At 37.0% G+C, this 13170-nt stretch overlaps 1 protein-coding gene across 2 annotated transcripts in view; it reads right to left on the bottom strand.

Moving 5' to 3' along the window:
• The window catches only part of MAP3K21 (mitogen-activated protein kinase kinase kinase 21), a 42117-nt gene that overhangs the window by 13962 nt on the left and 14985 nt on the right, over window positions 1-13170 (bottom strand). For both annotated transcript variants that reach the window (XM_071549558.1, XM_071549559.1), the window contains exons 2-4: window positions 8738-8918; window positions 3671-3819; window positions 2746-2921 (exon numbers count right to left, since the gene is read on the bottom strand). In XM_071549558.1, coding sequence (XP_071405659.1) covers window positions 2746-2921; window positions 3671-3819; window positions 8738-8918 — 506 coding nt within the window. The remainder of the gene's footprint in view (window positions 1-2745; window positions 2922-3670; window positions 3820-8737; window positions 8919-13170) is intronic.

The following is a 13170-nucleotide window of genomic DNA, read 5'->3' as shown; positions in this document are numbered from 1 at the left end:
GAATAAATTAATTCCTGAACTAACTATACTATTTCAGTGTTTTCAAATAAGGGGATGTTCAAGCATTCTTATCAAAAAGACTACTCATGTCAAAAGATAGGTTGGCACTGAAGCCAACTGGTTCATTGAGAAGTGTCTGTTCTTCAGAAAGATAGCTGTTTGCCTTTTATTTTATTACAATTATAGCATACATACAGTGCTTATCATAGGTTTAAAATTTAATTGACATGATTGATTAATTTCATATGGCTTACTACTATTGAGTGAGCTTGTTTCAACATCAGATTGGAAAAAAAATATTTTTTAAACTGACCCACTTAATATACACTGTTTTGCTACAGGCAATTCTGCCTCTTGGAAATTCAAAGGAACCTGTCTTCATGCCAGCAAGTAAGGCTTTAGTAGTGTTCGTCTGTTTGGCTTGTTTTTACTAAAGATATTCAAAAATTTAATTTAGAGACTGCTGTAAATCCTCACTTTCCTCCACCTCCTGTCCAGTCAAAAGAGGACAACCTAATGCAAGGGTTAAAAGCAGAAGCTAAATGAATTCAAATTTAGAATAAAGGTACTTTAGAGTTTAAAAGTTTTTATTACTGTGTTAGTACAGTGATAAAGGTGCATTAGAAACACTGTTGATTTTCCATCTTTCATTGTCCTCAAATCCAGGTTCCATAAACCTCAGTAACCAGGGAAAAACTGAGGGCCTGTACTTAAATGGCAGACAGTCTAGAAAAACTAATAAGTGTTTCCTCACTGAGAGATTAAGTATTTAGTCTTTTCCAAATAAACTATTTAAAAACTGACTTACCGCAATTAGTTATGCAATGTTTCCACACGGCTCTACAATTAAAACACCCATTGTAAGGTAGGTAGGAAAGAATTCTATATTTACGTTGCTCAAGAAGGTTTGTCAAAAAAAGATTGTGATCTTCTCTTGGAGTGGGTGTCACCATCACCCATTTGCAGCAAGCCCTTGAGGAAATTCCTCCAGCTACACAAGTTCCTCTTCTACAGGAGCAGTGAGACTCCATGCAGAGGGTTTTTGTTTGTTTTACTATTATTATTATCATTTAAATATTTTATAGACATTATTTTCTCCCTAGCAGCTGACAGCAAGCTTGATAATGTGCCAAATTAAATAAGCCTGCACAGATGAAAACCTTGTGTAAGTCAAAGTTACCTGCTTTCATTCTTAAACTAGTTTATCTAATTAGGGTAGATGCCTCTGGAGATGCACTTTGGCATATAAGCAGTAAATTTCATTTTATCTTTTCCTCTCCATAATTAAGCTTAACTCCCATCTACACAAAATATGACTCTTCTCCCAAATCTCTTCACTGGCTTATTTAATCCTAAACTTCATTTAGTCACATTTTAATTTTATAGGAAATTTCATCCTGGACTAATGCCTCCAGAAATTCAAAAAATAAACAAAAAACCTGAATGGGAATGCCTGTTCTAATTGCTCCCAGAGTAAAAATAGGCAAATGGTTGATTGAGCAGTTGCTGGAGGGGTGGAAAAGAGTTAAACTCTATGGCAGGCTGTGGCAAGTCAACACAGTAGTTGGTGACCCCACAGCAAGTAAAAAAGGAAGCCTCTGCTCTCTATAGAGGGACTATAACTCATCTGTAACGGAAGAGATCTGACAGCTACTGAGGCACAGAGCCCAGTTCTGGCACACTGTATGCCCAGTGCAGGCAGGACAGACCAACACCCAGTTCTGTGAACTGCAATGGAAGAGGGAAATGAAGAAGGTGGAAGAAACAGTAGCTAGAAAGTATGAAAAATATTATTGATGATACTGCAATCTCATGGGTGATCAATAAATTCTAATACCACATATGCTGATATTACAGTTAGGTAAGGACACACCCATCACTATCATCTCAATTATTGTCTTCCTTACCTATTACCACTTCATGAAAAATAATAGCAAATATATACTGAGCAATAATTATACTGCAAGAAAGACCTATAAAGAAGGAATCTGCTTCCACTAAAAGCATTTCTAACAGGGACTTGAGAGGACACCTGGCCTATTCTAATAGTTATCTTTATCAAGTTGTCTAAAGGAAAATATACAACTCAGAGTGATTACAAACAAGATGAAGTAACTAAAAGAGAGGGCAAAGAAAACTGACAGTGAGTATCCATATAGCACAAACATATAATGATATGAGAATATGGAAAGAACATCAGTGACAGAAAATTGAATAATAAATGACAGAAACTGGATTTGCTGCTTCATGAGTATGAGATTGACCTTATTAATATCTGGCAAGAATATGACCCAAACTGCAACACCAACAGACATCCATATTACAAGTCTGTTCGGGAAGAATAGAGAAAAATACACTATTCCGTTTTTGGAAAAGAAGCCAGAGGGTACATTCATGTAGCAGGATGAAAGGCTTTTCACTCCCACAGCTAAGGAGAATGTTTAACAGCAGCTGAAAATTTGCAGTGGTTATAACAATTAGCTAAGGGATAAGAGCAATTGAAGAGATACATTCAACACACAAGAAAAAAAATAACACATTTTTGAACAAAGCCTAGAATGTCATATTTACAACCTGTTTTATTTGGGGAGATGGGTGTGGATATGTTTCTTTATCAACTACTTGCATACTTACATGAGTACATTGGTAAGCCACAATTCAAAAGTCCAAAACTGCTGTATCACATAAACATACATAGACACACACCCTTCCTTCACTGCCTTGCAATTGAAAAAATCAACTTACTTTTTCCTTGGTCCTCAATTCATTAAATATCTGTTGAATTTCCAATTTCCAGTCATCTTGCATGGAATGGAAAGACTCTTGAGGCATTTCAGTCATAACTGCCCCTTCAATGGCAGTAAGCTGTTCAAGAATTAAGGCAAACGATGGTCGGATATGAGGGTCCTGCTCCCAGCATTCTAGAATTTATCAAAATCCTGTCAGTTTTTAATAGTAGAGAGAACTTTTTGAAGAACTACATGAATTTCAAGTTGCTTACTACTGCATTTCAAGTTCTAATGTGTTCCCTTTACCTGCAAAGCTTTCCCTAGTTCCTCTTCAATTCACGGAGGTGACATCTACCTAATTCTACTCAGAGGACTGGCTTTGTATTAATTGTAACATTTTTTTCATCTCTATCTTTAGCATCTGAAATAGCAAAACTAGCAGTATTACATACAAAGGATACATATAAAAGGTAAAGAAAATCATTAAACAGAAGGAATTAGCCATTAGCAAACAATGTTAATTTCTCTTTAAAGTATTTCCAAATAATTTTTGACACTCAGGAAGAAACAATGAGGAAAAATGGCATTTGCAATTCTTCCCCTTGGGATTTTAATCTTGATCTTGTATTAATACATAGTATATGCTGTAATTTGTGAAAATTAATGCAATTTAAGTGTAAAAGGAAATCTGTACAATCAGAGCAAAAACTATATTCTGTCACTACTGAAGAACTTATATGCAACACAGTAATAATGTATAAGTTCCTCAGAAACCCATCTAGCTGTCTGTAACACCAGACTGCTGTGTAAAAAAACCCCAATACTTGGTATACAGCATAGCAATGAGGTCTTTATTTTGCAACCCCATGACTATTACAGGCAAGGATACACACTCCAAAAACACAACTATTTAAATATATAGGAAGAAAAAACATAGATACCTTTCATTAGTTTTGCAAATGGTTCAGGGCAGGTGGATGGAATGGGCAAAGTAAGCTTATTGACAGCAACTCCATAAGCCACAGCCAGGCCATCAATGCCACGGTAAGGAACTTCTCCTGTAAGCAGTTCCCACAGCAACACTCCGTAACTACAAAAGGTAATTTGTTTTTAACAGTTATTTTCTGAATACTGACACATTGTTTACTCAAGAACAAACAAGTATCTGTCCAACCATGAAGTGAAATTCATGAGGATTTTCCAGACAAAGGTGAATGCCTTTTAAGAGTCATCTCTACTTTTGTCATCTTGCACATTTTCACTGATAGTGATTAACCAAATTAGATGCAACTTTAAGACTGGCTTACACTTCTATTCAAAATGCAAGCCTGAAGCCACTTCTATAGAAATGGTAGTATCACATAAGTATAAAATCAGAAGTCTAAATGACAGGAAAATAAGCAACCTCCTCCCCACCAAAAAACAAACAAACAAAGCAAACAATCAAAAGAAATCCTCAGCAGAGCATTCAGGCCATTGCCCTTTCCAAACATTTCACAACAATTTACCTAGAGGTACATGTTTGTTTGGGTTTTGTTTTGTTTTTTTAAATAATAGTAATAAAAACCACAGAAACTCCCTAACTTTATTTGGAAGCCTGGATTTCTAATCCCCTTGCATGTATATCAAGGCCAGCTAACTTGTCACTCCCCACTGAAGATGCCACAAGATTGAGAAATCATTTCACACACAACTAATTTCTCCATACTAGAGAAAAAAAAAAGCCCAGATAAAACACACTTTCCAGTGAAAGGTGGGGGCATGAAGAGATCTTTTCTCAGAAATCAAGAATTATAGGCATTCCTATTGCAGCAACAATAACTGTGAGAACTTGTGCTATGCTCTCCATTCTAAAATAAGAGATGGGTGTTGCTTTTACCTTCTTTGGGTCTGTACGCCCAATGCTTGTCTTGTTCAAATGATCCAAGCCCCTGCAAAGGGCTGGGGCAGCACATTCCCTGCTGTTGCTCTAAAGCTCCTATCCCACCACCACTGAAAAGGAGAGCTTTCAGAGTCATTTTATGAAAGCAGGAATTACTCCTTTCAGAATGTAAGCCTAAAGTGGATTTTATCACTGGGTTTGGTATTTTGTCTGTACCCTCCTGTCTTACTCCCTGCTTCTCTTCCTTCCAGGGAACCAGTAAGAGTAGAACAAGGATACAAAGGGCAACATATTGGTGCTTTTAAATAGTACTGTGAGCAAGTAGAGGGAAAAAAACAAAGAGTACAAACTACTGCTCTTGCCCCTTTCTCTCCAGGTGTGCAAAGAAACCACCTGCAAGTTTTTCAGGATTGGACTGAACTCTCCAACATAAGAAACAACGCATACTACACTGGGGAAGTAAGGGCTATGGACCCCTTAGTACTATAAATACCATGTCAAGTACAGGAAACGTGACAGGGAGAAGAACACACACTTGTTAAGTTTTTCTATCACTCTGCTTAATGATGAAAAGTCAGTCAGCATTATACAAGACCTTACAACAACACTTTAATAAATAATAAATAATTTAATAAATAATAAACCGGCAAACCATTCAGTATCAGCACAAATATCAACACTTTGTTGTCTTGTAAAATCTTATATAACTAATGAATTTACAGTGTTATCACTTAATCAAAAGCTGAGAAAAGTGGTCTGTACCTGCCACCAAAACAAAAAGGAATAAAAAAAGACTTGGGGTTCTCAATTATTTCTTCCTGACTTTTCTGGCCTAATCTCTGCACTTGCTTGTATACTCAAAGAAGGATAAAATCATGAATTCCAATTGGTTTTAAATCAGTGGTAATGTGACAAAAATGAACACAATGCTTCCTGCGGTACATACATATTTTATGCCTGATGGAGGAATTCCACTGAACTATAGCTCACCTGTGTGCTTAGAGTGAGTAAAAAAATCTCCCAGCAAGCACAGACTATTCTAAATTCAAGGAATTCCCTTGTTCAGACGATTCTGTATATATTCTAGCACAATCTCTGAAGGGAAGCAGAACATTAAATTTAACTAAAAAGAAGTAACTTTTTATAAAAAGTTGTGTTAAACTATTAGCTTTAGTGGTATTTACAATTCAAACCTTTAATCTTTATCAGTTCTCAACAGTGCCAAGAAGGTGGTTGTAAAGTTTTAAACAGACCAACACAGTAATAGTCTTTTTTTAATGAAAGCAGTCTTAACATCAAGTACCAATAGCCCAAGCTATGGGGGAAAAAGCTGTAAGGAGGAAGCCTAAAGACACTAATAGTCTTGTCACGCTGGAGTGTTTGTAAAGTACTAATCCATCTTTATCTAGAACAACAACTACTTATTAACTTCCTCAACAGCAGAAGTAGCTACTTTGTGTATTAAATTTCACCAGCCCACATACAATTGTTCTACGTATACAGTCAGAACCTCTAAGCAATAGCTTTTTTTAAAGAGAAAAGACCACGTCCCTTTCCAATTTCAGCCAGAGGTCAAAACACAGGCATAAGCTTGAAGTGCACATTTTTAAACCAAAAAAACTAATACACTTTAAAAAATATATTAATTTTCAATATTAAGATTATTTTCCTGCAGCCAAATGTGATTTAAGCCTTACATTATATCTCATGCCAGTGAACACTTGCTGGCTTTACATATTTCAAAAGCTGAAAATCCGAAGGTAAAGTCCTCAAAGTTCCTTTTACTCTACAATCCATCTTCTAGAGCAGAGGGTACTAAGCACTGCTACATGAATCCCTTCTAATTTATACAAATGTGCTAGGCAAAAACAGCTGGTAATTCTGCTGTACAGTAAATGCTTCCCAGCTTTGCCAAACGCTTGTACAACCGAGACACACTTTACTGTAAAGACCACTGCTGAAGCACACCATCAGCACTTGGAAATCTGTGGGCGTATTAGAGCTTTCAGGCTCCATACACAAAACCAAGACTGATGTATCACTTAGAAATGTATGACAGTCGATGGAAAGGTAGGGCCGAAAAAGTGGAATTCTTGTTTAGGAATTTGGAAGCATATGCCAAAGAATAATAAATAGCGTAGTTAAAGCTCTGGTTTGGAAAGTAAAAGGATACACGTGAAGGGCCTGGAAAGCACCAGTTCTGCTATCTAGGATGACACCTGAGAACATGCAGCCCGGAAGGCTCTGCATGAAAATACTCCCACAACATTTCTGAGCACTGGCAGATTCTAGAAGACTAGCTCCAAGTGTGAGTTGCCTCAACTTGAGAAGCCTCACCTGCTCTTCTTTTTTTCTTTTCTTTAATAAGAGGTCTGCAGATATCATTTGGAGTCTCAAAACTCAGTATGTGTCAATTAAGTTCAGAATGCTCCTGAAACATACTGTGTTCTTGTTTCAAAGAAACCCAAACTTAAACTGCTAACCTGAATGAATTTTAAAACAAAAACCGCTCCTGTAATCACGGTATTCTTTATTTGCTTTTTTTAAAAGAAAGAGTAAAGATAAGCAACAGAATAGATCAAGGTGCAGTAAGCAGAAAATCTTTAGAAGCTAAGAAAGTCTAAACTATAGTGTAAAACACAGCCTTTCTACTTAAAAACCTCTCCTGTTAGACTTCCATCATTGAACTAAATACTTACATTTTTACAAGAGAGGCGTGCAGAAGAGAAGGCGAAGAAGAGAAATACTGTAGGTTCCAAAAATGTAAACTAATGTTGCAGCAGAATATAAAATAATTGCACCAAAGCATACCCCCTCAGATACCTAAAATCACAGCAACAAGACTGGACAGGACCTGTAATTAAGCATGGAATACAGCTGATTAGGGAAACGCCTACACCCAACCTTCATCCCACAAAAGAAAAAAAAAAAAGAAAAAGGTAAGAAAGAATGGAAAAAAAAAAGAATGAGGCCGAAGATGTTTCCCAACTGGACATCAACTCAGACTGATGTAAATAAAAATTGGTTCCAGACACAAGACAAATGAGCATCACAGAACAGCAGTGCAGATACAGAATCATCCTGAGAATACCAAAAGTATTACTTCATGCTGTAGAATATCATGCATCAAAGCAAAATAGGACCCTATTTATGAATTATACAACACAGAACATGTATAAAGCACCATGAGAAAACAGATTAAAGTCCTCCCTCCCCTCCTTTCCCAAATAGCTATCTTGGATCCTTCAGAGAAACATACCAAAAAAGAAAGGAAATAGAGACTTTCCAAGGTGAGGCACAGCAGCTTATAGAGCCTATTGTGCAATCGCTGCATTTCTGCACTCACAAAACAGAACTAAATTAAAACTAAAGTTTAAATTACCTTCCTACAGGACATGCATCCCACACTACACCATACACATAGCATCAGTAGCAAGAGCCATACTATTTATATTATCCACAATAACGCCTTTAACGAGAACTTCACAAATTTAACACAGGGCGTTTCCCACCTTTAAAATTAGAGAGCAAGTTAAAACAATTTTGTGCTGAATACATTCTCTTCAACTCCAGCTACAGGAAGCAAAACCTCTATAAATGTATAAGCTTAAACCTTTACATATAATCACATTCTGGATTCCTAAAAACAGCACTAATTCAAGCTAACATTTGGCAAAGTTCTGGTTTGCAGCTGATTTTTATTTATCAGACGTATAAGGTTGGTTCTATTCTTTAAGCAGATTCAGAGTTTTCAGACATCTGATAAAAAGTAAACATACCATTAAGAGAAAGATTGTACATGAAGATGGCAAAAACATACAGTTATTTATATTAAGACTCCAGAGAAATACTTGGGTATCTAAACCAAGAGGTATTTTAAAGGTTTCTCTTCATGAGACCTTGCTTTAAAAAAAAAAAAAAGTTTTGCTATTTTCCCTCTGCCTCCTCCAATTTGTAAGTAATAGATGACACAGATACTGAGAAATGTGTAGGTTTCTTACAAGAGCTAAACTTGGTATATGTTGAGACAATAACTTAGCAAACCACGAAAAACAAGAAATAAAATTCTCTCAAAAACATCAACATAGTTCCAGTGAATGTGGTTTTCAGCAGAAAAACTTCTTACCTCCAAATATCACTTCCTTTAGAAAACATGGAGGACTTGATAACTTCTGGAGCCATCCATGCATAAGTCCCTGCTGCACTCATTTTGGTTGTTCTGTGCCACTCTCTAGCCAGACCGAAGTCTGTAATCTTCAGAGTTTTATTACAAATGTCATCATGCTCCATCTTCTCTAGCAACAAAACTGCAAAAGATTGAGTTTATAAATTAATGCAATGGCAATTAAAAAAATCCATTCCTGTTAATAATTTCATAAACAACTTGTACAGCCCAGATAATTGAATACTTAAAATCTTGTGAAAATACTATGGCCATTTTTTTTAGTGTTTATTATTATTCTAAGCTATTCTGAGCTATAAAAGCAAGAAATACCTATAATGTCATGAGCTCTTTATGCACCTATATGGGCATATATTAAACTAGCACAAGAAATCCATAGGAGGTGTAAAGCAAATCATAAAACTTTAAAAAAAGCCCAGAATCTTAATATCCCAAATGATGACAGGCTGTGAGAAAAGTATTCACTTTGCAACAAGATTCTGAAATAATAAAAATAGCAGCACTCATAAACAAAAACCAAATGTTAAGAATTCTTACAGAAGACTTAGAAATCAAAGGAGGATACATTATGCCACTGTATAAAATCCATCCTTAATGCTGCACCCAATCCTGCTTCCTACTGATCTCAGTAAGTCTATAACAGAACTGAGTCATGGAAAAGGAGACAAGAGTGCTCAAAACAATATCCACAGCTACAAGGAGTGGTTAATAGACAAGAAGCCTTCCCAAGGAAAAGAAACATTTGTGAACAAAATCTATATAATGACACCTATATAGAGCAGAAAACTGCAGGTAGTAATTGTTCACAGTTTCTCAATACAAGAAATAGATGCCCATTGGGTAAAATTAGCAGATAAGAATCAAACACATGGCAGTCATTCACACAACAAACAGGTAAGTGAACTTTGGAATTCTTGGCATAGTATACAAAAATTATTATTTTAAAAAGCGTCTACACAAATTCACAGAAATCAACTTGATATCGGGAATTTATATCAAGAAAGTTAGTTTATGTTCCAGAAAACCCTGGGCCACAAATCAGAACAAGCTGGGAGAGTTAGTTTGCCTTGCGAGTCCCCAGCTGGCAACAGGACACTGGACTTGGATCAAGTTCCTATTAGATTATATACTTTGCACCTTCACCAATGTTAAAGAGTGAATTATCCTTTTTTGCTGTTGCATCCTACAGTGTATATTCAATGTCTGACTTGTTCATATTGACAGATCTGTAATACCTCTTCACAAAACAGTGTTAAGAGAATTGGGTTATTGAGAGCTCACAAGGAGGAAGACAACAGATGGAAGGGAAGCACTTTAACACACTGTAATTTTAATTACATGTTCAGGTCCTCTGTCACTGCTTGTGGTATCAACTGTTAGTTTTAACTCTCTGTTAAAATGATCTCTTGGGAGAAAGGCCAAAGATTAAATTAGAAGTAAGAAGAATCATAAACACGTGTTTTCAATCTATATGTATGGCAAAACACAGTCAGGGAATCCCTCAACAAAAAAGCAGATGAAGAATTACCTTCCCTTACAGAAGAAAAACTGATGACCTGGCACTTCCAATTGAAAGAAATAATTTTTACTGGTAGAGATTAGTAACACTTTTACACGCATTTAAAAAATACATCAAATCCAGTGAAAAGAAAAGGAACACACATTCCATTTTCAATAAGCTTCTTAACACTGAGTAGAAGAAATAAAGGCCAAAATGGTACAGATGAACCAAGAGTTCACCAACGAGAACCACCAGAACAAGTTAAATTCATGCAATAGTTTTTATACTTTTATACTTGAATCAAAGACCTATTGTTTGCTGTTCCATTTCAAACATGTTCAGCAGAATTCCTGACATTCCTTGTCAGCCAATGTGACCGAAACCAAAAACAGTCAGTCTTGCAAAAGGTAATAACTGGCATGTGACCAAGTTTCATCCTACCAAGGGACAACGTTTCTTAGCAGTTCCAACTTCCCTTTCGGGCCGGTAGCCAGGCAAACAATGCTATACACACATTACTTAGCAGCTGAGTAGTAAAATGCTCAGCATAGCTGAGTAGCACTCCGTAAGAGCTTACCTTGCAGTAGCCTAGCAACCTTTACTATAGCATCCCTCTGCCACTTTCAGAGTTTCCCAGCCCTTGCTGCCTGCTAACCTGTCAGAAGTCATTTGACAGTCTCCAGTGTACCCTGTTTACTCAGCTTCCACCTTATTTCTTTTCCAAATCCTCTAAATTGTCTTTTCTGGCTCCAATGTACACGCAAGGTTAAGTTGGGCAAGACTCAGTTTAGCACTTTTGGGTTTACTTTAACATTTTTCAAACTTTTTATTGCAAAGAATGAAGTTCATACTTACATTAGGACTTTACTTCTGGCAAACACAGCCCAAAATATTTAGAAGTACAAAGACTATTTGAAAAAATACCCATCAAAAAACTTAGACTAGATTAGGAATGAAGAAATACAAAAAGTCCTGTATCCTTGTTTACTTACATGTAAGAAAGGACATAGGATAAGGATATTTACATAACCTTATTTTTACATAAGCAAAAGCAGTACTATGTTTCTGAATTATTAAAAATCTAAGAGGAAACTAAGTTTGATGCAAGAAAACTATGCATCAAACTAATGCAAATCTTTATCTTGTACTTTTACCCAAACATTGCATGTATTACAGCCAGAAATGAAAAAAATTACAGGAATATGATTTCTACCAGCAACACCATTTTCAACCCAATTCTGAGTTAATACATCTCTCTTTGTGACTCTCCCTTTCTGCAATATCATCAAGGGGAAAGTAAATTTATTAACATCCCAGAGCAGAGGCTAGGGTGCCATAGACCAGGCACTGCTTGAACATGAGACAGTGCACACCCAGAATCATTTACACCTGGAGAACAGAGAGATGTTATTGCATGTTATTTTCCATAATTCCTGAAACATAAATCAACAAGATAAAAGAAAAAAAATCCTGAAGTTAGAGAGGAAAAATAAAAACACAAATGCTATGAAGTAAGCTGGTATTAAAACTGGGCTATATCATAAAATCATAACAGTTGGAAAAGACCTCCAAGATCATTGACCCCAACCTTGGACCGAACAACACCATGCCAACTAAATCATATCACTAACTGCTACGTCCAGTCATTTCTTGAACATTTCCAGGGATGGTGACTCCACCACCTTCCTGGGCAGCCCATTCCATTGCTTGATAACCCATTCCATAAAGAAATTCTTCCTGATGTCCAACCTGAATCTCCCCTGGTGCAACTAGAGGTAATTTTCTCATCTGGTTACTTGGCTGGGAGAACAGGCTGACCCTCACCTGGCTACAATGTCCTTTCAGATAGTTGTAGAGAGCAGTAGGGTGTCCCCTGAGTCTCCCTCTCTCCAGGCTAAACAACTGCAGTTCCCTCAGCTGCTACTCACACTTGTGCCCCAGATCCTTCCCCAGCTCTGTTGCCCTTCTCTGGACATGCTCCAGCACTTCACAGTCTTTCTTAACCGAACACAGGATTCAAGGTTCTGTCTCACCAGTGCCGACTACAGGGGGGCAATTCCTGCCTGGTCTCGGTAGCCACACTATTGCTGATACAGGCCAGGATGCCATTGGCCTTCTTGGCCACCTGGGCACACTGCTGGCTCATGTTCAACCTGCTCTCAACCAGCACAATCATGGCCTTTACCACTGGGCAGCTTTCCAGCCACTGTTCTCCCCGCCTGTAGCGCTGCATGGGGTTGCTGTGACCCAAGTGCAGGACTCTGCGGAGCCAGGACACTTCTGATAGTGCAGCAAGTGAACATGAGGATTCTAACAGCATCCACAACAAAGATACTGCTATTTAACCAAATGGTTGAACAAAACCTTACACTCTTATGCTAACATATCTAAAAAGAACTTAGAAATCCAAGTATTACCAACCTTAGAGCACTGAAGCAAGAAACTCAGAGAATTAGGAAATAACTCAGGTGGAAACAGACCTCAAGATGTCAAGCCCCCAACTCAGAGCAGGGTAAATGTTGCAAAAAGTCTAAAATCTACTATGAAATGTTTTTATGAATCTGTAATGTTATGGCACTCTATGACAGATAAAAGTAAAAGAAATCTATATTAAAAACAACTGAAGTATATTTACTCAAGTACAGACATTAATGTAAATGTCACCTTAGAACACATTTTCAAAAACTGGTTAAGGACAGCAATTAAGGACATCAAGGCTTAGAAAAAAACAGAAAAGCTCACATTACACTAGTCTCATTTTGTCCAACAGATGGTTTCGTAGAAAGCAACAAGGTAGCAGACCTGAGCAGACAGGAGTACCTTTTAGGAAGTTCAACCACACAGACAGAAAAAGGGTTAATCAATTAATTCCATA

Source organism: Pithys albifrons, chromosome 2, assembly GCF_047495875.1.
Source record: "Pithys albifrons albifrons isolate INPA30051 chromosome 2, PitAlb_v1, whole genome shotgun sequence".
In the NCBI taxonomy this organism is placed as follows: Eukaryota; Metazoa; Chordata; class Aves; order Passeriformes; family Thamnophilidae; genus Pithys; species Pithys albifrons.
Note: the sequence above shows the minus strand (reverse complement) of the source record. Positions and strands in the feature narration are given on the sequence as shown.